Genomic DNA, 26,095 nt, shown 5'->3' on the forward strand with positions numbered 1-26,095 from the left:
TGGCAGGGGGTCAGACTAGATGATCTGCTCAGGTCCCTCCCGACCCTACAAACTATGAAACTATGAAATTATGAAACCTTGATCCTGGGCAAGCTTTTTGAGAGAGTTATCCTGGCGCATGTCCATGAGGGGCCGTGGGGGAGGTCATGCTTGGGGGCAACCAACACGGGTTCGTTAGCGGCAGGTCCTGTCAGACCAACCTGTGGCCTTCTACGACCAGGTCACCAAACCCTTAGACGCAGGGGTAGCAGTGGACATCGTCTTCCTGGACTTTCAGAAGGCCTTGACACTGTCTCTCAGCCCGTTCTCATTAAGAAACTGGCGGGCTGTGGTGCTGACACCTACAGTCAGAAGCCTCGCATAGGCAGCTGGGACGACAGTTCTGCCCCACAACACACCACTTCGGGGCGCTTAGGGGCTCCCTCAGGCCAACAGTCATCAGCAGCTACAAGAAAGCTCCCGGGGGTGCATTCAGGAGGGGTTATAAAGCTGGGAGACCAGAGGGCGTGAGATGCACAGGATAGGACAGCACAATGGTTTGCTCCGAGGCCTCCAAGAAAAGCCTCTTTTGGCCAAGGATAAACAAGGGGCCGCATGCTGGTGGGGTCAAGATCAACCAGGCAATGCCTGCCAGAAAACATGCCTGGGCTTAGACCACCCCCATGCCAGGAAGGCAGACTTCCCTGCCCCAGAGGGATGCAATCCAAGCCTCACTGTTAGCAGCAGGCTGGGGCTTCTCTAACCCAGCTGCAGGGGCAATGCATGGCTGATGGCGTGCCCCACAGGTGCTCCAGAGCAGGCATGAAGCCGGTACCTTGGTCTTCAAGTCGTAGCGCTCCTCCTTGTGGGTGCCGCTGTCCACCACGTGCACGATGTCGTTGATGGTGATGGAGGTCTCGGCAATGTTAGTGGCCAGGACGATCTTGCGGACACCAGGCGGGGGCCGCTGGAAGATGTTCTGCTGATCCATCATGGGGATGTTGGAGTGCACTGGCACGAGAGGCAACAGTCACATAAACCCCTTCCCACAAGCCCCACGTGCCACTGCTAGCAGGTGGGCATGGGCACAGCCACCACTACAGCTCTGTCTCCCACACAGCTCGCCAGTGAGGGGCTGGAAGTCCACCTCCTGCTGAGCGCCTGTTGTGGGGGAGCTGGATGCAGTTAGCTTATGGAGACACAAATCTACCTTGCCCACTGCCACCAGAGCTGGGCCTGCACTGGGGACCTGCAAAGACTCAGTGCTGCCGTACGGCTGGAGCAGCAGCAGTCCCCGAAGAACAGTCTTAAACTGAGACAGGCCGGCCTGTGCTCACTCAAGCACGCCTCAGACGCTTGCCCCCAGCACCCACCACTAGGAGATCGAGCATGCCAAGGAGGACGCCGTGGGGGACAACGCTCCACATGCTGCTGGGAAAGGGCTTGCTCCAGCTCCGTAACTCAGTGCCTGGAGGTCTAAGCTGAAGCTTCCCGTGTTTGGTAAGCCTCTGCTGGCCTTCCCCAGGCCTCCGACAGGCCGCTGCAGCCCCCGCTCCCACCCACGAGGGCACATTCTAGTCTGCACGTGCCCCGCTGGGGACGGCGTGGGGCACGGCTCGCCCGTGACTCATGCCGCTGGCAGGGGCCGGTGACTCATCCTCCCTCCCACAGGTTTCCTCTGTGGACCAGTGACCCTGGGAGATGCCTGGCAACAGGCAGGCTGCGCTGCTAGCTAGGCCAGCCCGTGCAGTCAGCAGCACGGGGAGAAGTTGCAAGCCTCCAAAGAGCGCCTCTGCCCCTGCCTGGGTGCAGCCAGGCTTCATGCCAAGTCTGGCTGCAAAGCCCTGCCTCAAGAGCCCGCCATGCTCCCTGCTCTCACACGTGCCCATCTTGCTCCCTTGCTGGGGTAAGTGATGCGCTCTCTGCAGATCCACCCGCCCCTGGCTCTGGCCTGCTGCACATCTCAGGGAGCATGCGCTTGAGGCCTGAAGTCCAAGTGGGAAGGCCTCCCCCCGCCTTCCTGCTCTGCCCAGGACCAGCTTCCTTACTGGAACCCCCCATCTGGGCAGCTAGAACAGCCACGCTCGAGCATGTGCCAGGCTCATGGCGCATCTGAGAATGCTCGAGCTCATCCATGTCACCCAGCGTGCCCGATGCAGTCACCCAGCGTGTCCCTTCCCCCTCCACACACTGGGGCGAGGAGACTCTGTGCCGCCACCTCACCTGGCAGGACGAGGTACCGGCTGTTCTGAGAGCCCAGTACTTCCAGCAGGCGCTGCTGGACCCCCTTGATTTCCTGCCAACCGGGAAGAAAGCAGAGGATCCCACCTACGAGGGAGGCAAAGCAGAACAGACAAGCCTGAGATGTGGAGGGTGCTGGAGACACTCTTGTAGTCCCCGTGCACCGCCCACCAGGCCTTCTGTGCTCCAAGGAAACCCAGCATTTTCCCTCCTAGTCCCAGAACCTCCTGTTCCCTTCTCACACGCTCCCACCTGTTAATGTTAGGACCGACGATGGCTGAGACCCCTGCTGTACTGATGGCACATGCACCACCCGGGGACCTGCAGTCCAGCTCAAGGGCCCTGGGGAGCTGGATCCCCACAAAGCACGAACATGTTGACAGAGTCCATACAGGCTGCATCGTGCCAGCATCCAGAAATGTTTGTGGGTCCTTCTGTGCTGGCCAGGGCGAGGGCTTGAAGCCACAGGCTGGGCACCCAAGCACTTCACCAGCAAGCCAAGGCAGTACAACAGTGGTCCTCAACCCGGGTACGCCAAATTCCAGGAAGTTATGGAGGGGCGTCCTGACTTAAAGGCTGGGAACCACTGCGCTAGAAGCATACACGTGTAGAAACGTGTATGATGGAGTCGGCAATCTACAGCCCGCACACGCAAGGCTTTGGCAGCAGTCACTCTCCCTGTGCTGCCCTGCGGAAAAATGCCAGCAGTGCTTGGGTCCTAGCACCTGCCTTCTCACCTCTGACCCAAACTGGGTCTTGTCCAGGTTGTGCTGTCAAAGGTTGCTGACTGCTGGCATAGGAATCTACCTTTTACAACGGTTTTGTGCATAGCATGAAAGGACACGATGACCTCTGGACTATGCTTTATTTGTGGCAGGTTAGGGCATTAAGTCCATGTTGTGTCAGGGTTGAGGGTAGTCTTGCATAGAGTTTAGATTACAGCTGTATGGAACGGTTTGCATAGGGCTGATCCCGTCTCAGGCAGGCGACTGAACTAGATGACCTCTGGAGGTCCTTTCCAAGCCTGTTTCTCTATGCTTCTAACTGGACACCTGTGCTGTGAACACCTGGCAGCACTGAAGGGTGGGAGGCGATGACCACCCCCAGTCCAGAAGCTGCCATCCCACCCTGCACTGCAAGCTCATGTCAGTGGAGACTCTAGAAAAGCTTCCTGACCCCCTCTGTGCACACAACTGAGGCATAAGCCAGCTGGTGAACTAATAGATTGATCTCTAAGAGAACAAGCAAGGCCAGATGACTTGTTCTAAACCCTGTGAGTCTCGAGAGTCCTTGCAACTGTAGCATGAAAATGCTTTGGACACAACCCTGCTTGCTTGGCTCTGTCCTAGCAGGCCCCTGAGAGAACAACTGAAACGTGCTCACTAACTGCAGCCTGGCTGACAAACTGATCTGGCTTCCTGCAGCCTCAGTTAATCCCAGATGTAGCACATGTCCCTCTATCTCCACCAACCGCACTAGCTACAACTGTTCACCAATAAGCGGGTCTACCTGGGGGCAAGAGCCCTCAGCTTCCTGGCTACTTCACCTCCAAAGGCTTAGAGGAGAAGCTCTGGACCAGCTGGACCCCAACAACACAAAAACCAAAGGCTGGGTCCTCCCAAGTGCTATCAGTGTCCCCTGGGGCCAGCCCTGACATTATGGATTTGATCTGCTGTGTCTGTGTGTCATGTCTGTGTCCCCCCACCACCTGTCCACCTTTCATAACCAAGTGTGAGGAAGAATGAAGCAGCACGTACCTGGATCTCCATGGGTATCAATCTGGAGCACGAGGTCTGTGATCAGATCAAGGTCAAGGACGCATTCATCATCTGATTGCTGAATAAAAGGAGAGGGTGAACACCTGGGAGTGGCAGTGCCCCCATCAGCTGGAGAGGGAAGCCACCCCTCTACAGACCCTGCCCTCACCCCCGCCAGAGAAGCACTGATTTCGAGCTTCTCTCCCCGCTCTCACACTGACTCATTCTGGTCACAACCTTTACCAGTTTCTTCTATGTAATAAGATCCTCAGCAGCTCGCCTCCCTCATGCTCCAGAAGCACTGCAAGGGTCAGCTAGGAGCTGTAAATCCTACAAGCTCTCAACCTGATTTAGCAGATATCTGCGGCGTGGACACTCCATGCACACAGAATCATAGACAAGGAGGGTTGAAGGGACCCCAGGAGGTCACATCTAGTCCAACCCCCTGCTCCAAGCAGGACCAGCCCCAACTACATCATCCAAGCCAGGGCTTTGTCTGCCTGGGTCTTAAACACCTCCAAGGATGGAGAGTCCACAACCTTTCTGGGTAACCCGGTCCAGTGCTTCACCACCCTCCTTGTGAGAAAATTTTTCCCAATATCCAACCTCCACTTCCCTTGCTGCAGCTTGAGCCCATTGCTCCTTGTCCTGCCATCTGCCCCCACTGAGACCAGCCCAGCTCCATCCTCTTTGCAATCCCCCCTGCAGGGAGGTGAAGGCTGCCATTCAATCCCCCTCGATCGTCTCTTCTCCAGAATAATAAGCCCAGTTCCCTTCTCAGAAGTTACGTGCTCCAGCCCCTGAACCATTTGCACTGCCCTCTGCTGGACTCCCCAATGTGTCCACATCCTTTCTGTACAACTGGACACAGGACTCCAGATGTGGCGTCCCCAGTGCTGAATAGAGGGAAGAATTACTGCCCTCGACCTGCTGGTAACACTCCTACCGATGCAGCCCAGGATGCTAGTAGCCTTCTTGGCAACAAGGGCACACTGCTGGCTTGTATCAAGCTTATTGTCCACTGTGAACCCCAGGTCCTTTTCTACAGAGCTGCTGCTTAAACAGTTGGTCCCAAGTCTGTAGCGATGCATGGGATTGTTCCATCCTAAGTGCAAGACTTTTGAACTTTATGACGTTTACTGTCTACCATAGTAAACAGTAGATAGTACTAGTAAATAGTAAGTTAGTAAATACTGAATACTATTAGTAAATAGTAGATGGTGAACTCCATCTATTGTAAACTCTTTGAACATGCCATCATGTATTACATAGTAAAGCCAAGTCATGGGTTTTGGAGTAGGGCGGGGCAGGGCCTATCACAGGGGGGACCAGGAGGGCCATTTGGCCCGGGCCTCTCATTCATGGAGGGCCTCAAATTTAGACTTCTGACATTATCTCCAAATGAGGTTACACATACAGACACAGAGATACACTGACAGGATTGAAAGAAGACGACATTCATCATACTACTTTAAACTTGTGTCTCATTACCAGGCCACACCGCCTGTAGTGCACTATCAATTAATATTTTTTTAATATACCGGGAGCCTCAGAAAATGGAAGTGGCCCGGGCCTCTCTCAACCTCTTAGAGGGCCTGGGCAGGGGAAGATTATGCCCCAGGGAGCTGGGGTAAGAGTGAATCAGCAGGGCACTTGTCTGCATCTTTTCATGAATCAAAGGCAGGGCAGAGACCAGTGTGAAAAGGATCAAGTGATAAAGGTCCTTTGAAAGGGCAGCAGCAGAGAGAACAACATCTGCAAGGCAGGGAGCAGGTCCAGCTGCAGCAGAGAGGAGGCTGCAGACACACTGGGTAACCTGCCATCAAGCACCTGACCTGTGAAAGCAAACATGTCTGCAGCATTCACTGCTGACTGTCAGAATAAGACAAACGTTTGTGCCCCAGACTGAACCCCTGCAGACTGTGCTGACATGTCCGCCTCCTTGTTAGCAGACAGAAAGCAACTGTCAGCTCAGGACACTCTAGTGGAGGCCACTTGGAAGAGTTAGCATTTAGGAAGAGCTGCTGCCAAGTCAACAGTTTAGACCCAAAGCAGAGATAAAGATTATCTGGAATTTAATCAAATAAATGGGATTTAACTAAACCTACTGTACTGCCATTAAGGGGAGGCTTGGATTTAAGTCTTGGCCAACAGCTGTTGACCCAAACCCAGCAGCTGTGCAGGGGGGGAAAACCACAGGGGTCAGGACTTGTTCTAGCCCAATGGTCTTTCCCTATTACCAGTCTCAGGGGGTTGGGATGCGACTGAGGGAGCAGAGCCTGTGCTGCACTCACCTTTATCTCGTAGTGCCGGTGCCGGTGGCGGCCCAGCTTGGCCAGGATCTCCTCCAGGTAATACTCCTTCACTGGGTACATGAAACCAGGCACCTTGACCACAGGGCAGTCGCCAAAGTAGCGGGAGAAGCGCTGGTTGTCCCCTGTAGCACTCATCATGACCAGGCGCAGGTCAGGGTTCAGTTTCTGGATGCCCTTCAGCAGGATGAGCAGGAAGTCGGTGTTGACGTCCCGCTCGTGGACCTCGTCCACAATGACGTGGCTGACGCCCTCTAGGCTGGGGTTCCCCTGCAGCTTCCGCAAGAGGATGCCCACAGTGCAGAAGAGCAGGGCCCCTCCCCTGGCCGGGGGCTTGCTCTCCAGGCGCACCTGGTAGCCAACGTTTTTCCTCATGTTGGGGCCCAGCTCCTGCGCAACGCGCTGGGCGACTGAGATAGCGCTGATCCTTCTGGGCTGGGTGATGACCACGTTGCACCGGGCACCACGCCCCTCCATGATATAATGCTCCAGCAGGAGCTGGGGGATCCGCGTGGTTTTCCCACAGCCCGTATCTCCTGCGATCACCACCACTGGGTTCTGCTCGATGGCCGACAAGATGGTATCCTTGTGAGGATCAACCGGCAGCGGGTGGCTATCCTGCCAGGACGCCCCCCGCCTCTTCCAAAGGGCCAGGAGATTCTGACTCATGCGCACTTCCTCCGCTTCTGACAAGGGCAGGTAAGTCCTCCCCGTGATGGCGTCACTGATCGCCCCAGGCTCCTTGCTCAGGTTCATCATGTCATCAGCAATCCGAGGCCTGGACTCCCTGGAGTCCACTGGGTACTAAGGAAGGAGAAGACATTTAAGTAGTTGAGCAACTCCTTGGAACAGACTGTCCAGGGGCAGGCTATCAGGCAGAGCAGGGAACTGCCACGGAGGGGCCTAGCCTGGCCTGGGCTATTAACATTTGGAGCAAATCTCAATCGTTGTCCTTGCAGCACCTCAACCACTGACTTAGCCTATCTGCAGCCTCTGCTGAGAGCTCAGCCCCCTGCCACCCTTCAGCTGGGCTTCCGCCCCCTCCTTGCTCCTGGCTTTGGCTAGGGCACACAATCAACAGACTTTGAGGGCTCCAACAATGCAGGCTCCTTGTTGGGCACCACAACACACGGTAGCACAGTCGTTCCAAAACAGCAGCGATGCTTTGCACAGCATCAAGCAACCGCAGTGCCTGGGGGGCAGCACTGCTGCACACCACTACGTATGCAGCTGGGCTGACTTATCTCACATGCCTGTGGGCCCAGGGCTGCAGCTGTGGTTCAGTTACACATGGCAAAATAGGCATCAACTTTTATTTTTGCCAGTGGGTGGGGGGTCTAAGATGATGTATTTGTGGAAAGTTTCACACATTTCAGGTGACAACCCTCTTCCCAATAGGGGCCAAGGCCCTCGGGCCCCCATGTACTCGGCACCTCTGCGTAGCAACATCACAGCCAAGAGGGTCCTGGCTAGAGGGTCTTGTTCCTCTGCTCAGGGTCAGAGCGATCCCTGTATTTGGGGTCAGAAAGGAATTTTACCTCATGGTCAGCTTGGTAAGGGGGCAGGGACACACACACACCCCTCTCTCCCTCAAAACAGCAAATACATCCTCGCAGCTTAGCTCTAACCTCTGCTGTGTGGGTCAAGGCTGCTAAGAGGATGAGCTGTTTTAGTGAGGGCTGCCTGATGCGTCATCTCGCTTCCCCACCTGAGGGAAGGAGGCTTTGGGGTGGAGCACACAGAGCAGAGAAGAGTCACCTGGTTCAGGAGCAGGCCAGCAGTTAAGCTGCGAGGAGGTGGAGACAACCCTGGTGCAGGCAGGTGCAGCTCTTACTGAAATCAAGGGAAATTATATCCCCTTCTATAGGGGAGAGGCCAGTCTGGGCTACACCAGCACAATCTCCTCCCAGCACTGCAAGGACACAGCCTGGGGAACAGCACTGGCCATCGCACAGCAGGGAAACGAAGCAGCGATCGCTGAGCATAGTACAAAGCCTCAAGTGACTCACATCCATGCACCCAGAGATCCCTCCCCAGTGGCTGGAGGAGCTGCCTTCCCAGTGCTCAGCTGATCAGAACCACAGGTGCCCACGGTTTCAGGTGCCTACTGCTTAGACAACCCACCCCATGAGACAGAGACCTTGCAGACCAACTCAGCAACCAGTGGGTCTGCTCCCCTGACCATGGATGGAGGCCCATGGGCTAACACCTGCCCAAAATCCCCGCTCCACTGCTTTCATGGGGAGTCCCTAGGGTGAGCTGATTATCTGTGGGTTGGCTAGTTCAGGGGCAGGGCGCCCAGCTATCCTCTCCCAGGCTGCAGTGACCCAACTACAGGTGAACACGGCTTACATGGTTCAGGTAGTTTTCAATCTTGCGCAGGGTGGCTTCAGGGACTTTGATGTGGCAGGGCTTCCTCTGGTTCTCACCCAGCTCCCGGAGGGACGTCATATTGTACATGGCGTGGCTCAGAGGGTTGTTATTCTTGTCCACTAAGCCGAGGCTCTGCAGAGGCAGGAGGACAAGAGAAAAGAGAGAGGGGCAAAGTCACCACGTGGAACAGTGTTGAGGAGGAGGGAACAGGAGCAGAAGAGGAACGAAACCATTGTTTTTGGAGCCAAACTACCCCTTAGTGCAAGGATCAGACTCTTCTTTGGGAAGAGCAAATGGACAACTGCCCAGCAAGGAAGGACTAGACTCCATCTTGAAGGGCCCAACGCCAATGATTCCTGCTTTCGTCACAAAGAGCACGCTGCAGGACCTTCCCATTCCCATCAGCTCTCCCATCGCTCCCGCCTTGGGGCGCACTGTCCACAGGGAAATCCCTGAGATGATTCACAATGGAGGACCAGCAATGCAGCTGCATCCACAAAGACGTCATTGCAAGGGCAGCACCTCCTCTTGCAGGCTGTTTCAACAGGTTGTAGGAGACCCATTAGTACTATTCTGACCCCCAATAATCCTCCCTGCCTCCCCTCCCTTTCCCACAGCAGAACATGAAGGGAGCAGAGCTGGGCATTTGGTCAACCCACGGTAGCAGGAAGTCAGTCTGCCCCAGGTGACAGTAGGAGGGCTGAGAGGATACATCAACCCCTTGTAGGAAAATCTCTACAGCTCTGCTGGCAGACCACTGGGTAGTGATGCACTGGAAGGAACAAGAGGGCGATTGGTACCAGGTCCATGTTCCTCACCTTAAGCTTCTGGCACGCCAGGGCTGCTGCTTTGTTTTCAGCCTCCACTTTGCGGCGACCCTTGGCAGCAAAGGTCATGGGACAGGGCCAGCGCAGTGTTAGCTTGCAGATCTTGGTCTTGGTGCCCACAGTACGGAACTGCATGTACTCCTTAGGGAGGGAGAAAGACAGACAGGCACTTCTGAGAGTGAGCAGAGGTACCTGCAAAGACTGCAAAGCTACCGGCTTGTACTCACTCGGCAGTGGGGTCTTTCTACACATACTTCAATACTTTCAGGACATTTACATAGCAACACCCACACACTCACTATGAAACAGGGCACCTGGGCTAGTCCCCCTTCCCAGTGAGCTCACAGTGGGTACAAAGACAAGGCAGAGTGAGCAGGCTGCAGCATGGAGCGCTTCCTGGGAAGGAAGAGCGGGAGCAAACATTTGCTGGGTGCATGTAGGGCAGCTGGAAGAGGTGGGTGAAAGCCCGACTTTAGCAGGGAGAGACTCCTGGAGAGGTCTGGATCAGTGACCATTATGAAATCCACGGTCCAGCACACTGCAGAAATGGAGGGGCCTCATAGCACAGTTCATAGAAAGACATGTGTAATACCTTCCCACCCCCATAACACTTTCCTAGTACTTTGGCCTAACAGTAATCTTTCACGCTGAGGAGCTTGCTGCCAAGTTTCACCCCAGTGAAATGTTTCCTGCTCTTCAGTTTCATGCTCAACAGCCCAGTCTAACCCCTCTTTGGAGGGAACCAAGGAATCCCTTCGCTTCCCTGTCATCCAAAACTGGACCCTGCAGACCCGTCCTGCCCAGTTGGGGAAAGATAGGTCTCCGAGAAAGAGAAGCCAAGCAAACTGCGACTCACCTTGACTGTGGAAGAAGAGGTTGCAATCTGAATCACCTGGGCCAGAAGGTTCTTGGGCAGAGGGAACTGGGTTAGAGCCCTGATGGCAGTGGTGTCATCTGTCATTTCAATGGAGCTCCCTCCCCTGCTAGATGGAGAGCAGAGTGTGTGGGATATGACGAAACTCTCTCCCAGTGCTATTCACACTCAGACCCATCCCAGCTTCCTTGCAATAGTCTAAGATTGAGCAGTTAAAGAACATGCTGCAAATCTAAGCAGATTCTAGAGTGGATCAGCAAGGGAGGATCTGCAGTAGCAACCACCAGATGACTGGAAGAGATGGCATTAAGGGGCAGAGAATGCAGATACCCCCAGCTGACCCTCCGAGTTAGGGTCCAGCTCTGGCTGAAGGTAACCAACAGCAGACTTATGCTTGTGTTGCAGACTGCAAAACACCCATCACCTTTTCAGCTCCTTTGGAGGAAGGAAGTCAGCCTGAACCCCCCATCCATGAAAGCTTTTCTCTTTGAATACTAGGAACAGAGTCCTGGCTTACCCTACTCCTAGAAGACCAGCAACCCAGGGTGCTTACACCCATAAGAGTACCAAGGTTGGGGTGAGACGGGGCAAGGCAAGACTAATGGTACTGCTATGAGTAGAGGCTTGCAAAACAGATCTAAAACAGCAACCAAACGCATGTGTGGTATTCAGCAATGGCAAACTATGCAGAACCAGATGTGAGGATACCGCCACCCTCTGCTCACTGCAGAGTCTCCTGTCAGAAAGGGAAGATTCCAGGAAGGAGCTCCAGTGCAGGGGGTCACAGCACCCATGGCTCCTGGAGGGTCTGATCCTGGAGCACTGGTACAGCCTGTTCACAGAGCACTCCTGCTGCTCTCTCTACTGCTAGCTGGCAGCTTGAGATGCAGCACAGGCCTTATCCCCACTCCTCCCTGGCTTCAGCCCACATGCTGCATCATAGCTTTACCTTGAATCCCTGGCTGAGGTCCGACTTTCATTCTGTGTCATTGATAGGTAGTCGGAAACATCAATGGTCTCTTCTTCTAGCTCCCCCTCCTCCAGTTCCCCCTCCTCCAGCTCTCCTTCCTCCAAGTCGTCTCTCCTCATTGCTTTGGGCATCCTCCCTTGCTCCATGGGCTGGATGGAGTCATCTGGCTCCATGCGCCGCCAGCAAGTTGACAGGTCAGCTAGGGAAGGCCCGGACTTGGAACGCCACTTGCCCTCAGGGCACCACCGGTCATCAGTGCAGCCGAGCTGGTCAGCAAGGATCCGGTACTTGGCTGCATCAAACAGCTCATTCTGCGGCCCCAGCAAACCCCAGCCCTGTGTGAGAGAGACGCTCCATTAGAGACCTGCAGGAACCCGGCAGAACTCGGCAACAGTGAGCAAAGGCAGGACCAGGCCTGGATCACAGGGAGACCAGGGCAGAGGCAAACTTTCCATGCATGGGAGAGGGGAGTAAAAGAAAGATGAAAATGGACTTTCATGGCCTGAAGAGTCACATGTCTGTGTAAAGCTGAGGTTCTCAACGTTTCTGGACTTGCAGCCCTCACTATAACTTCTCTGAATTGAGTGGCACCTAATTTCTAAAACTGATGTAAAGATTACTGTGCTTACCCCCTGGCTGAGGCCCAGCAGTAGGGGATCATTTAGGCAGGGACAAGCCCAAGACTGTTTATCTATTCAGCTTACCTCCTTACACCTCACTTATCTCCTCACGGCAGGCTTCAAAGACCTGGTGGCACTGCACGGTGCCTTGGCATGCTGGTTGAGATCACTGGTCTAAAGGTACTTTTTCTTACCAACTGTCTCCCTCATATACACCATGGTGGGGCTGCACTAGCTCAGACTTCACTTGTTTTAGGGCAAACCCTGGCTGTTTAATGTGGCAACGTTTTGAAAACCACCCTTGCCTCTCAGCACTGGTCTCCCCAACTGCCTGAATGCCCCATCTCCAGAACAAACCAGATTGATTCACAAAGTAAACATTTCAAATGCACAAATCCATTTGCACTATATCCTAACGCCAAGTCTTGACTGTGGATTAGGCAGAAGACGCTGATTTTTCATTTCCTCCCTGTTGACTGAAATGAATTAGGGTGATGCATACTTACTGGTAACCACAAGATCACCCACGCGTCTGCTAAACTATTCCACGCTGCTGTCCGAGCAGCTGCAAAACTCTCTGCCTTTCTGTCTAGGATCATGGGCTCACATTCAGATGCAGAAAGAATCAGAGAATCAGAGAGAGAGGGCTGGAAGGGACTTCAAGAGGCCACAGTATGACACAAGTTTTGCCTTCCCTCAGGTTATAAGAGGTGGAGGTCTGCCAGCATTTCTACATTAAACCTTGCAGCCTCTCATTACCATAGTATTTTGGCCAGAAAGCAGGGTAGAAATGCACCTTACAGACTAACTGAAGTAGAGATGTATGAGCTTTCATGGGCCAGATCTCAACTTCACCACATGCTCAGTAATATTGCTGTAAAGTGGCAGGCCCTAAAGGCCTCACATCAGGAGTCTGGGCACTACTGCACTGAGCATTCCACACCACAGAGATAATCCCTGCCCCAGATGGATACTCTCGCCTGTTTACCTTGGATTATGAATCAGTTGTTTATTAAAAGGCAAAACTGGTAGCCTCACCCATACTTAAGGCAACTGTGCACCCATGTTTCACTTTCTACTGCTTTCAGCTTTTCCAAACTTTAAAATGTTTGGACCAGTGATTGTCAACCAGGGTGCCACAAGATCCTTTCAAGGGTGCAGCAGGGTGCCACACAGTATGAGTACTTTTAGGTGTGCAAACACCTACGCATGATTCACAAGACAAACCCAGAGATTTCAAACAGAAATCCAGAGCACTACAAACCATTTGGCCTGCTGTGGTCTTGCCGAGTTCTTTGCAACAAGAGAACTGCTCTAGCATTTTTCCGTAGTTAAAAAAACCCAAAACAAAACAAAAAACCAAGCAAAAGCTCAGAGCTGGTGTCCTGTGATGGGGTCCTTGAGGCTAATGACAATGAGAACCACTGGTCTGGATTAAAGCTTGCACTGTAGACACTATGGTATCTGCGTGGCATCTGCTGCCACCCAAAACAAATCTTTGCAAAAATGGTTTAGCCCTTCCCAAAACAAGACTGGGAGAAGATGCTTTGTTTTATCCATGTAGGAAAAATTCTTCCATCCATTTATTCCCCTGAGCATCTCCAAAACTTCCATACTTATAGAATAATAAAGTGATAATAACTGAGGGCCTAAGTCAGCATTTCGTACAGCGAGAATAAAACATAATATTGAGTAGAGTGGCTCACTGAATGAGGCAAAGGACCCATTAAAAAAAGGGTATGTGATCATGTAACTGAAGTGCGTTATGGGGCAGGGACCGCACACAATCTTAATTCTAGCACTACTTTTTGCAAACCCGCTGTTCTTTCCATTGTTTTCCAGGTGCGATTGATTAGGTATACATTGCACGGAGAGCTTGGACTCCTGCCTTACAGGTGTAAGAAAGAGGTATGAAGAGGTGACCAGGCTTGCTCCCAGCAGTCGGAGAGAGACAGCCCCCATTAAGATTTATGTTGGACAAGCAAAGGAAAAGTTTTTAGGGATGACCCAGAGAGTACTGGCATCTAAACAGCATCAAAAACATAACAGAGAACAAAGCCCAGAAGTAATGGTGGCCTGTCAGAAGCCGCCTGTTTCGCCACAGAAGTCAGTGGGTTTGCAAGCTCAGTCTCCTCCACTTCACTAAGAGCTCGATCTCTGCTCCACCTGTGAGACAGAGTCATGGGGAAAACGGAGAGGGAAAGAGATTTACTCAAGTCAGAGATCAAACCACCAGCAAGCAAAGGGCAAAGCTGAGGGACAGGGCAGGGAGAGGAAGAGCGGCTCACCTTGAACAGCTGGCATGCAGCAGCTGCAGCCTGCCTCTCCGCATCGATCTTCTTGGTCCCATAGCCTTCCACCTCCACATTCTTTGGCCACTTTATGTGCAGGGTGACTTTCTGAGGAGAGAAGCAAACAGCAAGATGAGATGTGGTGTATAACTTCAGTTCGCCCCTAACACAGGGGTGAGGTTAACCCTGACATTTCCCCAGTGGCAGGCAATAGAAAGGGCTGGAAAACACCACCACTCCGGTCTGTATTGTCAGCTGAGGCTTCTTACTAGCTCCACTTTACAGAGGTTTCTTAAGAAACGCTTGGATGTTCGTCTTGCTGGGGTGATCTCACTCCAGCTGACTTCCTGCCCCTTGGCCAGGGGGCTGGACCCCATGATCTCAAGAGATTCCTTCCAGACCTAATGTCTATGAAATCTAGGTGACTGCTGAAGACTAATGGAGTGCTGGGAGCCCTCCCCCCAAAAAAAATTTGCATAGCTGGACAGCAGCAGAGCCAGGCATAAAGCCAGGTCCTAGAAGCAAGTGTCCTATAAACTGAACCAGAATTTCCCCAATAGTAGGGTGTGAGCTTGTCACAAACGCACACCAAAATAATCTTCCAAATGAACATCCTGATTGCTTTTAGCTATAACAGGTGGCAGGACTGTTGTGTGATGGTTGTATAGTGTTACCTGGCAGTGTGTTGTGTGCTGTGGGTGTCTGGATGGACACCAATCTTGTCTGGACATGGGCAGCTGGGACCACTCTGCATAGCTCATTCTACAGTGAAAAACTCAAAGCTCCACCTTGCCCCATGAGATTATCTCTTGCCCCAAAAAATATGAAAATGGGCTGGTGCAAAGCAACAGGAAAGTCTGCAGCCACAGAATATCCCTAATATCAAAGCCTCCTCTGCTGGCTTGCTCACCCCTGCTGTCGCTGCCCTGCAGAGGCTGTAACTTTGCCCCTACAGGGTTGGGAGGCAAGAGAAAACACCCATGTGCCCTCATTGCTGTAGGGAAGCTGAGGGTGGCTGTCTGCACCTGCTGCCAAAGTCTGACCCAGGAAATAGGTGAAGCAACCCAGCCTGCATCAGCAGTGTTGCACAGCAAGGAGAGCTGCTGTGTGTTTTGACCAGCATTCCAGGCACCCAGCTCAGGAGGAGACAGAGCTACTGAAGAGCAAAATGATTTCTGGAGGTAAAGCTGCCTAATGAGTATGGTAAGCTATACTCTGACAGTCATGACTTCTGCAGCTCCCCTGCTTTACTCGCACGCGCACCCTCCCCTTCCCCCATCTGCACAGCCACAGCACACTTCCAGTTAGTGGGTTATTTTTCAACTTGCATCTTGTCAAAAGACGAAGTGCAATTCGGCTCACATTCAAGAATCGTACTGATACAAATCAGCAGGAACTTTGAACAAATTAGACCACCTCGGTAGTCAGGCCACAATGTAGTTCAGCAGCACCCCAAAAAGTGAAATCTAATTATTTGCTGGTATTTGTACAGCACTCTCTGAAAACCTGGGATGTATAAAGTGGCTTGCTTTCATTACATCTAGTTGGGCACTTTGATGGAATACAGGTCAGAAGTGCTCATTCATCAAATCTGATGTTTTTCAGAGAAATGTATGGTTTCAATGCAATTTCGTTGGAAGGCTTCTTCCACACAGGAAGAAAAAAAGTCAAAAAGGGTCATGATGGGGGGGGCAAAGCACAAACAGCGCAGTGGTTAGGGCCGTCAGTGCAGAAGGCATGAAGCTGGTCCCCCCCACATCCCACGTGAGTGTCCCCACCACTCAGCCATTGGCTGTGGAATGGCTCAAGTTCTCTGAAATGCTCCATGAAAAGATGTTTCAAACTTGATTTCTTTCTACATTGACATGAGTGCAAAAACCTTTGCTCTTCAGGTAATAGAACTGGCATTTTCTGGACAGCTCTGGTGATAATTGAATGTTTTAGGCTTCCTCAAAAACGTCAATTTTAGAGTCTAGTGAAGTTAGACCTAGTAAGGCCTAAATTTGCGCACATAAGGCAGAAAATTCTCCATGGCACTTTCAACATCTCTGGGAGAACAGCTCTCCTGGAGCATGCTGCTTTCTGCTTCAGGCTCTAGTTCAGGGGTTGGCAACCCTGGCATGCATTCTGGTTGGCATGTGCGCCTCAGAGAGGATGGTGGGGAAGGGGCTGGGGCTGTACTGCCACCACAAGGATCGGGCCCCTTGAAGCTCACCTTCCATCTACCGCAAGGTGTGCATACATCCATTGCCAGCACTGAGCCAGGCTGGGGCTCCACAGACTTCAGTGAAGCCGCTGGCAGCCTTCCTGCCACCTGTGGCAATCAGCCTGAGCTCTATGGCGGGCAGCCTGGGCTGGCTGTGGCAGGTGGCCAGGAGGTGAAAGCCAATGCAGAGGTCTGCGGAGCCCCAGCCCAGCTTGCTGCTGGCAGTGGGTGCATGGGTGCCTCAGGGTGGATAGTGGGGAGCTGTGCTGCCACAACAAGGATTGGATCCCTTGCGGCCCCTCCTACCATCCCCCCTGGCATGGAAACATCTTACAAGACAAGGTCAGGGTGTTTTTTGGCACTCCAGCCAAAAATGTTGTTGACCCCTTCTCTAGTTGCATCGAATAACCCACTCTTCCACAGAGGAGGGGGACAGGGAGTGATGGGAACTGGTTCACATACACATGGCACATGCTGAAGTAAAAACGGGGAGAATCTGTGTGAAACCCATTGTCACGTATTTAGCCATTTGAAAAGAGTGATGCTTTGGATTTCCAGATTAAAGATTCCTGGCCCTTTCCTCCTGACACACAGGCCCGACTTGCACCCAGAGGGAAAGACTACAATTACCTTTTTTCTTGGCCCGTTAGTGTGGATATACACCAGCTTGTCCCTGGCATGGGAGATGCCCAGGGCTCGTCCGATCACACTGTTGAGTAAGTTTTTAGGCTGTGGAAATTCCTTCAGCAGGTCTCTGGAATCTGAAACAAAAAGGGAAGTGAATGGACTGCCCTGTTCAAAAGAAACAACTCTCTCACTGGAGTCCTGAAAGCTCCATTTCCTGTATTTAATAGCTTGGGAAACAGAGGCAGAGAAGTTAAATGATTAGCCCAGTGCATCTGTGCACATCAGTGGAAAAAGCCAGGAGTCCTAGCTCCAAGTCTCATGGGCTCTATCTACCCGATGGAAGACGCTCAGTTCCCCAAGCACTGAAGGCTACTCTGCTCTGCGCTTCAGAAACCAGACAGCTCAATTTTCTTACTCTCCCCTCAGAGACTGCAAGCACTCCACATGCAGTGCCTCACAGCTAGAGCTTTTATTTCAAGAGTTCAGAGACACCGAAAACCAGAACAAGCGTTTACAAAATGCAGCCTCAGCAGAAACACCTTTAAGGCTGGAAACGTTCAGATTAAATCTCTTTTTGCATGTGTGGATGTAATTAGCCCATCGCAGTGTTCAGAGTTTGGGCGGTTGCATGGAGCGATTCTCAAGGGGCGTGTGTTGCAAGAGCAACGGAAACGTGCCACAAGATCCTGTACAAAATGGTAAACGCTCTCCTCTCCTGTCCAGCACCCTATTCCTGCCCCAGCTACTCCAACGCTGCTGCTGCTTTCCCCTGCCCTCCTCTATCCCCAAGCAGCCCGTGTGCCAGCCCCCCTCTTACTTCCAGCAGCGCCCGCATAGGTGGTCTCACACACAGACAAAGCAGCAGCGCTTTGCAGCCTGGTTTGTCCCCTCCCCTCCTCCCACAATCCCACGGTTGGCAGGAGGGGCTGCGGGTGTGGTGGCCAGCATATGAGCAGCCTCAACAGTGGGGTTGCCCTTGCCCCCTGCGGTACAGACCAGGGGTCAAGAGAGGGCAGAGAGTGGAAAGAGCAGGACACAGCACGGTTAAGTCCTGGCCCTGCTGCCCTTAAGTGGCACCAGCTGAATCAGTGATTTTCACCTGCTTTTTTAGCTTCAGGGACTCCACCAGATTTCTTCTCCATCAATTTCAACTGGAGTGCAACAAAATTCAGAGAAGTTCTGAATTTTTAAAGTACATCTCAGCACTAGTGTGATTTCTTCTGGCAGGGGAATGGAACCTGTTATATGTTTTGAAAAATATATATACCCCCCTCCCCCACTTTTTTGGGTGTAAGAGTGAAGTGCACCTGGAATTTTATTCCAAAAAATGTGCGCCCCAGGTACCAAAAGTTTGGGAAACACCTGAGTTAGCAAGTCAGAATTAGTCCTGAAATCAAACTTTATTTTGTCTTTAGGGCAAATGCAAATAAACCAAAGAAACAAACCTGTAAAGCCTCAGAAAAGCTGAAAAATGGCCTGGAGGAGAAGTGACAGTGCAAAACGCTATTCCTGAATGACAGACATCCTCAGTGCCAAGCCAAGGACCTCCAGAAGGAACACGCAGGCTCCCTCCTGCATCCGGATGTGTGGTACAAGGTTACATAAAGAGCAGTGACTCCCTGACACACGCCCAGGTCCTTCCCATTTCATCTGACTTGAACACAAATTGGGGAATGTGCTCCGAGAAAGTTTCCGGTATTATTGACCCCTCTCTTCGGTATTTGCCAGAACAGCTCTCCTGGCTGCCAAGGGACGGGGTTTGGGGACAGTGAGGTAAAGTCTGTAAGGCCCCGGCCAAAGGGAGCAGTGAGTAGTGCTGCACGATCACATGGCACTCAGAGAGCAACGCAGCATATTTCAGTAACAATCATTCCAGCCGCTCCTTAATGAGCCTTTGCCAATCATCTGTGGCACAGACTTCTTTCACAGAAGGCTTTCAGCAGCTCCTTCTACAGTGCTGTATTTCCCATGAACTGCTAGAACCAGACTTCACCCAAGCATGGCCACCCTTGTCACTAAAATCACAGATTTCGGGTGCCAGCAAGAGAGACCAATTCAGCTACTGAACCACCATGACTAGAAGGCACAAGACCCAGAGGTGATCCAGTAACACCCCTCCAACTCCATGCCTGAAAACCTCTGGTAGCAGAGACACTGGAGGGAAAGCACACAGGCAAGAGGGAAGTGTTTGTTGAACTGATTCTCTGCTCAGTCTGGAGCATGGGTAATGGCATGTTCCCTCTGGGAACAAATATTTATTAGAGGAGTTGCCCACCTCTGGGGGAAAAAAAAAGGGGAAGTGACCAGCGGTATTACTCACATGCCTCCTCAAGTATTGTTCACATAGAAGGGAGTCCCTAGAGGGAGATGCTGTCATACTGTGGTAGATACACGGTCCTTCACTCACTCAGCAGGGCTTTCATCCAGTCTGGCAAAGGCTTGTTGCGACTTTCTAAATTTAACACGTGATAAAGGAGGGCAACAACCTCCCATCATCCGAGCCCTGTTCTCCAGCAAGTGGGACAATACTGATCCAGAGTCCAGAACAGTGCCTAGGTCTCAACCTAGTTTTCTGGATGCTTCCTGAAAGCCCTGGAGAGGAAGCATGCCAAATTTCTGCCAGGACAACCAGATTTTAGAAACCACTGTCCAGATATGGAAAGAACGAGATGCCTCAAGTGTCTGACGTGGGCTGCAACTTCTACCAGGCACTTGGAGAACAGAGCAGAGAGTACCTTGCCAAAACAACCTCTCTTTTTCAGTTCCTGAGCTAGAGTTAAGTACTATACTTTCCCTCAAGAAGATCTAATGTAAGTAAACCTTTTTCTTGATATTTCCAGAAGGACCCCTGCTATATTGCTGCCAAGAGAAAGAAGCCGACTTTGTTTCTCAGCATTTCCCCATGAAGGTATGGGGTTGGTAGGTAGCAGAGCAACATTTTCTAACAGTTCCCAGCTGTTACCCATCTGTCTGCAGTAATTCCAGTCCACACCACTTGAGACAGAGACAATTCACAAGTGCCCCATCAAACCCGCTTTGTAGATTATGCAGTAAATAAGCCTCCATCTGCAGCACCATGTATTTTCAGACTCCAACTGACTGCCTCTCCTTTGAAAGGTAGGAATAAGAAACCTTGCAATGATGAACAGGACACTGGAAAAGAGTAAACACATGCCTATATAATGAAGGAGCCAATACCAAGGATTTGGGGATGAATCTGCAGACAAATTCCATGTTTAATCCATTTCAGAGCACAGGAGAGGAAAAGGGCTCTTCCAAATCGCAAATCCTTCATTTGGCTTCTAAATCACGCTCAGATCTGCCAGCAGAGCTACAACATGCACTTCACAGCTGCTGACTTTTCCACATTTGCTGACAGTGTCCAGAGGATCATCAAGGGCTTAAGGGCACAGATGCACTGCCCCGGCCAGTGCACATGGCCAGAGGCACTACATGCACAGGCGTGCATAGCACTGGGTGGGAACCAATGCAAGTCTCATTGCAGCGCACCCTAGACCAGGCTGAAGCAAGACACACCAGGCCTGGGGGATGTGGGTGACCCAGTCAGCTCACAGCAGGAGCTTCAGGTCTTGCTTCACCATAATCTTTAAAAGGTTCAATCCTCAATGGTCAAATGGGAGGAATCTTCTGCTCCTTGATGAACTGATTTTCTTAGCATCTGATTGGGAAGCAGAGTAGCTAGTCTCTGAATGCCACTGTGATAAATGGAAATCAAGGTAGCCAGAACCCTGTGAAGAACTGGTGCAACCCGACATTTGAGAGGGATGAAATAGCGCAGTGGTTCTTAACCTTGTTAGGCTTACAGCCCCTTGGAAAAAGCTGGTTCATAGGTTTTTACTCATTTTTTGAGCTTGAAAAAAATGAATACACCAATTTTTCTGTTGTAAAGATCTCAGAAAGATCATCACAGGTCAATATTTTTTAAAAAGCTATGAATTATTATTTGAAATTACTAGGTTTAGCTTGTGAATCAGTTTGCATATCCAACAGTGCAAACTGGTACAGTTCCCTGCAGCACCCCTGGAAGGATCTCAAGGCACTCTGGCTGAGAATCACTAAAATAGTGGCTGATTTTCACCTACAGTCTCTAGCAGGCCAGATCCATAAAGAAGGAGCACCTGTGTCTATGTTACAGGTCCAAGGTTGGGAAGGAACTCTAAGCTTTTATTCCCCCTTGGCTAGTAGGCAATTGCAGGTGGGGTTTTCAAAGGTACCTGTAGTTACCCCAGTTCTCCTCGCAGCTGCTGGGAGTTTTACTGATGACTTCCATGAAAGCAGAATGAAGCCAATGCTAAATACCACTGAAAATCCCACCTGTAATACCTAGTGTGCAGGGGATTCCATTGTTTTCATCATGGAGGACCACTTAATGGGAAGGACATAACACTGGAGGAATGACATAACAACGTGAACTGCCACATGAGAAGGCTGAGAGGTGACCTTGTGGCCACCTACAAATTCATTAGGGTGCCGCAGCAAGGGATCGGAGATGCGCTGTTCACCCGGGTGCCTCTTGGGGTAACAAGGAGCAATGGTCACAAACTGACAGAGAGCAGAGTTAGGCTAGATATCAGGAAAAACTTCTTCATGGTGAGGGTGGTGAAAATTTGGAATGGGCTCCCAAGGGAGGTGATGCTCTCCCCTACCTTGGGGGCCTTTAAGAGAAGACTGGATAGGCATCTGGCAGGAGTCATCTGACCCCAGCGCTCCTTCCTGCCTAGGCAGGGAGTCGGACTCAATGATCTGTTGAGGTCCCTTCCGAACCTAACATCTTTGAATGCAATGTATGTTAGATGTAACATGCTTTATACATGCAAAGGTCTGTTAAGGGAGACCCCTCATATTGCTGCTTAATTTAAGCTTGAGTGGGACTTACTCAGCTGACTTTTCTGGGTGTAACAACACAACCTGGCTGCAATTACTAGCAGGCTGGGAACCCCTAATCTAAGGCTTCTATTAGCCCAGGCAAATCCTGACAAGAGGAGAGATTTATGCGCGCAAGAACCACTGGCCTTGGGGGTGGGTGTAAAGAGCGAGAGAGTGAACGGCCTTCAGCCTTGCCTGGCTAGGAAGATAAAGACGCATTGCATTGATCTTACCTGCTCGCACTTTCCTCAGAAGGCCAGCAAAGGAGCAGTAGGGGTATGCCACTGAGCCCAGGTTTTTTCTTTAGCACATCGAGGCGCACACAGTCTGTAAGGACTAAAGAGCCCCTGGTGGAGAATGACTCTGAAACATCAGGAACATGCAGGAAAGGAAAACTTGTGGCCCTGCAATCCTGTCACTTGGGAATGATATTAGCCCCTTTCCTGCAGCTGACATCTCTTAGGATCAATGCATCAGTGGCCTGGGGCTGCACTCCTAGACCAGCTGCTGGTACTACACGGAGTGTCATCTGAATACGTGCTAGGGAAAAAGTTCCCAAGGAGATTTTGTTGGTAAGGAGCTGCTGCCCATTTGCAGCAATGCCTGGGAAGAGTATTGACAGTGTTTACATTAGTGGGGGCCAGATCCTGGTGGTATCATAGAGTAGGCACAGCTTGGGACTGCACCCCCCCCCACCCCAGGCCAGTGGTTCTTAACCTTTTCAGGCTCAGGGCACCCCAGGTTAGGCTTGAGGCACCCCTCGGAAAATACCAGCCGTCAGCTTTCACTCATTTATTGACTACAGAAAAACATTGGAGCAAGTCTTCTATGGCAAAGAACTCAAAACCAAACAGGCCAAAACTATGACTTCCTATCTGAAATCTCTGGGTTTATTTTATGAATCATGTTGGCACACCTAAGTACTAACACTACATGATGCCCTGTAGCACCCATGAAAGGATCTCAAGGCACCCCTGGGTGCTACAACACCCTGGTTGAATAACAGGGCCCTAAACAGTCTCTGCCCTGAAAGGAAGTATGAGTTATAATCACTAGGACCACAGCATTTGCCAAAGAACCTCCACACTCATGACAGACTTTCCCAAGCCTCTGCCACACAGGGCAAGGGAGCACTGGCAAAGCCGATCTATTTAGCTTCAGAAAATAAAGTAGTTCTCCTCCAAGAGGGAAACAGATTGAGCCCAGCTGGTCTCAGTAACAGAAACTGAAACCGCAAAGATGTGAGAAAGCAAGAAGGGCTGGGCGAGGTGGTGAGACAGCCCCAGCACAGGCCTGCACGGGCTACGCGCTCTCCTGGGGCTGCCCGTGGATCGAGAGCTGGATTCAGAGCTTCCTGGGTCCCAAACTGAATCAGAGGAAAGCTCCTCATCCCATGTTGCTGGGTCAGAAGCCCTGGGTATCATCTTTGAAATCAAAGATGCAGCTTGCATATCTGTAATGACCAGTAAAACAAGGCAAAAGTATGACTCAATCCTTCAGCTCATGGCAGAAAGAACTTAAAGCCAACGTTATGCTCCTTGCAAGTTAGGGAGATGGAGCAGGCTTTCAACGAGTCCCTCAAGACACCCAATCTGCTGATCTAACATAGACCTCATGTCCTGGGACCTTCCCCTAAACAGGCTGGCACGCTCGCTCCACCACTGGAGAAGAGTCGACGGAAGGTCGGCATTGTCGGTCCCAACACCACCCGAGTCGGCCCCACACAGCCTTCCGACTGGCTGGCCGGACCTGCAGGTGACATCGCAGAGATTGCCGGTGCGCGGCGCTCACGGACGCGCGTGGGAACGGCCCCGTCGCCCGGGCCGCGGAGATGCGGCACGCCGAGGGCACGCTACAGGAGAAACAATGGCACAACAAAGAAGAGAGTGGCCCAGCCCGTGCGAGCACCCAGAAGCAAAGCTCGCCGGTGCCTTTTCACCTGGTTTCCCGTTCACGTTTCGGTGCCTCGACGTGCCAGACCGGCCCGGGCGACCGCAGCTGGCTACTGACAGTGTGACGGCGAATTCTCAACCACTGAGGACGCAGGGGCTGAAATGCCAGAACAAATCCTCCCGGCCTCTCGCTTCGCCCCTCTCCTGGGGATCAGCCCGGGGGCCAAATTGTGCCGGTGGGGAAAGAGGTAGCTCGTCCCGGGCCCACCGGGTGACCTTGACCCCCCGGACGGCGCTGCCGGCCCGGCCCCGCCGCGCGTGGCGGCCGCGTGCCATGCCGGCTCGGCCCGCTCACCCTTCACCATGCTGCAGTCGTCTTCCGGCAAGTTCGCCACCAACTCGACCGCGGCGTCCGAGAAGGATGCGGTGCACAGCAACTGGGCGGTGCTGCCCGTCCTCGGCCCCGCCCGCCGGTGTCGGCAGCGGCGCAGCGGCCCAGAAGTGCCGCTCCCCAGCAGCGCCTGCAGCAGCCGCTTGGGCACCGCCATCTTGGGGGGGGGGAAAGAACGCGCCACGCCTGCGCCGCACGACGACGCGGCGCCAAGAGCGGCCCCCGCGCCCCGCCCCGCGCCCCCTGGCGCCGCCGGAGGACCTGGGCTCCCCGCCTCGTGGGGGGGCCAGGAAGCCCGGGCTTCTCTGCTTGAACTAATCCACGGGTTTCAGTTGAAAAAAAGAATCCCAAATCCACATTTTTCCGTGATTTAAATGAAACATCACTATATCTATATAGAGATATCTCTTTAGAGATAGGGAGGTGCATCTATCTATAGAGACAGCTATCTCTACAGAGATCTCTCTCTATATACACCTATATGATACCTATATTTATAGAGATCTCTCTACATAAATATATATACATATAGAGATATGAGAGAGAGAGAGATCTATTAGTGGTGTTTCATTCTAACCATGGCAAAATGTGGATTTGGGGTCACTTTTTTTTTTTAAACTGAAAATTGGGGATTTTTGTCAAACCAGAGAAAACCAGGACTCCGGTGATGAAGCACTGCAACAGGGCACCTGGAGAGGTGTGGGGAGCTCCATCCGTGGGGACCCGCGGGGGCAGACAAAGCCCTGCTGGGATGACGTAGTTGGGACTGGTCCCGGTTGCACCAGATGTGCTTGAGGTCCCTTTGCACCCTCATTGTCTGTGGTATCCAGCTACCAAATCTGTGCCAGGGCCACAGGTGGGTGCTGGGTGGCAGAGATGCTCTCCCCTGCCTGAAGCATGGGGCTCTGCCACGACCCACCTGTTCTGGAGCGGATGCCAGACTGTCCCGGCAGCTGGCCAACTTCGTCTTAACACCCGCTAATCCCCACCATGTGTCCCCATGTGACATTCAAGCAGCCAAGACCTGTTCGGGTTGGAGGCGAGGTCAAGCAGCCAAGACCTGTCCGGGGTTGGAAGCAGTCAGGACCTGTGCATGGTTGGAGGCAGAGCCTTTGAGGCGCTTTGTGAATCCCCCATGGGCTTTGTCTAGGGCATGAGCAAGCATTATGGACGCGAGGATGCACCAAAGCAAGGGGAAGCCGAGTCACTTGCCCTGAACTCAGGGCAAGAGAGCAGCAATGAGGGAAACAGAAATCCACGCTCCACACGGCTGGGAATGCCGAGGTTACCAGATCCTAACTAAAAGAAAAGGGCACAATTTTTGAGCCTACCTTTTTTTAAAGCTATCCAGAGCCATGACTGGAAAGAGATGCCACGTCAACCTATTACACAGGCATTTGGTGACTTTTGCACACAGTCAACTTCACTTTTTCTCCTGCATACTTGAGTCCGTTTCTCTCCATTCTTTCCCAATTTTTCATGGGGCAAGTCTTTATTTTTTTAAAAGAAGGAAGATGCGACTGCTAGAATCGTACCAACCAGCAGGAGAAACGTGAGGAGGTTTAGTCCTTGAAAAAACAAACATTTTGTTTTGTTGCACGCTATATACACAGACACTTTCACATTTGTCATCTCCGGAACCATCATATGTTGCAAACAAACTTCATTATTGTACAAACTTTCTTGATTATTTTGAGCATTTAAAAAATGTATTTACTTGTCATGAACTTATTCAATGTTTGGATTTTTCTTACCTTGGAAAAATAAATTCATTAGAACTCTTGGTAAGGGTAAATATTTAAAGCTTAAAATTTCTTTCTATGGTCATGCCTGGTATCAACCACTGCA

The 26,095-nt window shown here is 51.9% G+C and overlaps 1 protein-coding gene across 5 annotated transcripts in view; it reads right to left on the reverse strand.

The window, feature by feature from the left end:
- The window catches only part of DHX30 (DExH-box helicase 30), a 40,791-nt gene that overhangs the window by 8,239 nt on the left and 6,457 nt on the right, over window positions 1-26,095 (reverse strand). For 2 of the 5 annotated variants that reach the window (XM_019528962.1, XM_019528984.1), the window contains exons 3-12: window positions 17,081-17,211; window positions 14,242-14,352; window positions 11,313-11,668; window positions 10,346-10,472; window positions 9,481-9,630; window positions 8,642-8,794; window positions 6,272-7,093; window positions 3,978-4,056; window positions 2,203-2,307; window positions 815-990 (exon numbers count right to left, since the gene is read on the reverse strand). In XM_019528962.1, coding sequence (XP_019384507.1) covers window positions 815-990; window positions 2,203-2,307; window positions 3,978-4,056; window positions 6,272-7,093; window positions 8,642-8,794; window positions 9,481-9,630; window positions 10,346-10,472; window positions 11,313-11,668; window positions 14,242-14,352; window positions 17,081-17,211 — 2,210 coding nt within the window. Of the gene's footprint in view, window positions 1-814; window positions 991-2,202; window positions 2,308-3,977; window positions 4,057-6,271; window positions 7,094-8,641; window positions 8,795-9,480; window positions 9,631-10,345; window positions 10,473-11,312; window positions 11,669-14,241; window positions 14,355-17,080; window positions 17,212-24,211; window positions 24,409-26,095 lie in introns of those variants that run through there. The other 3 variants (XM_019528978.1, XM_019528970.1, XM_019528992.1) reach the window with 3 other exon arrangements.

The sequence above is a fragment of the Crocodylus porosus genome, unplaced genomic scaffold, assembly GCF_001723895.1.
Source record: "Crocodylus porosus isolate Cpor-Errol unplaced genomic scaffold, CroPor_comp1, whole genome shotgun sequence".
NCBI lineage: Eukaryota > Metazoa > Chordata > Crocodylia > Crocodylidae > Crocodylus > Crocodylus porosus.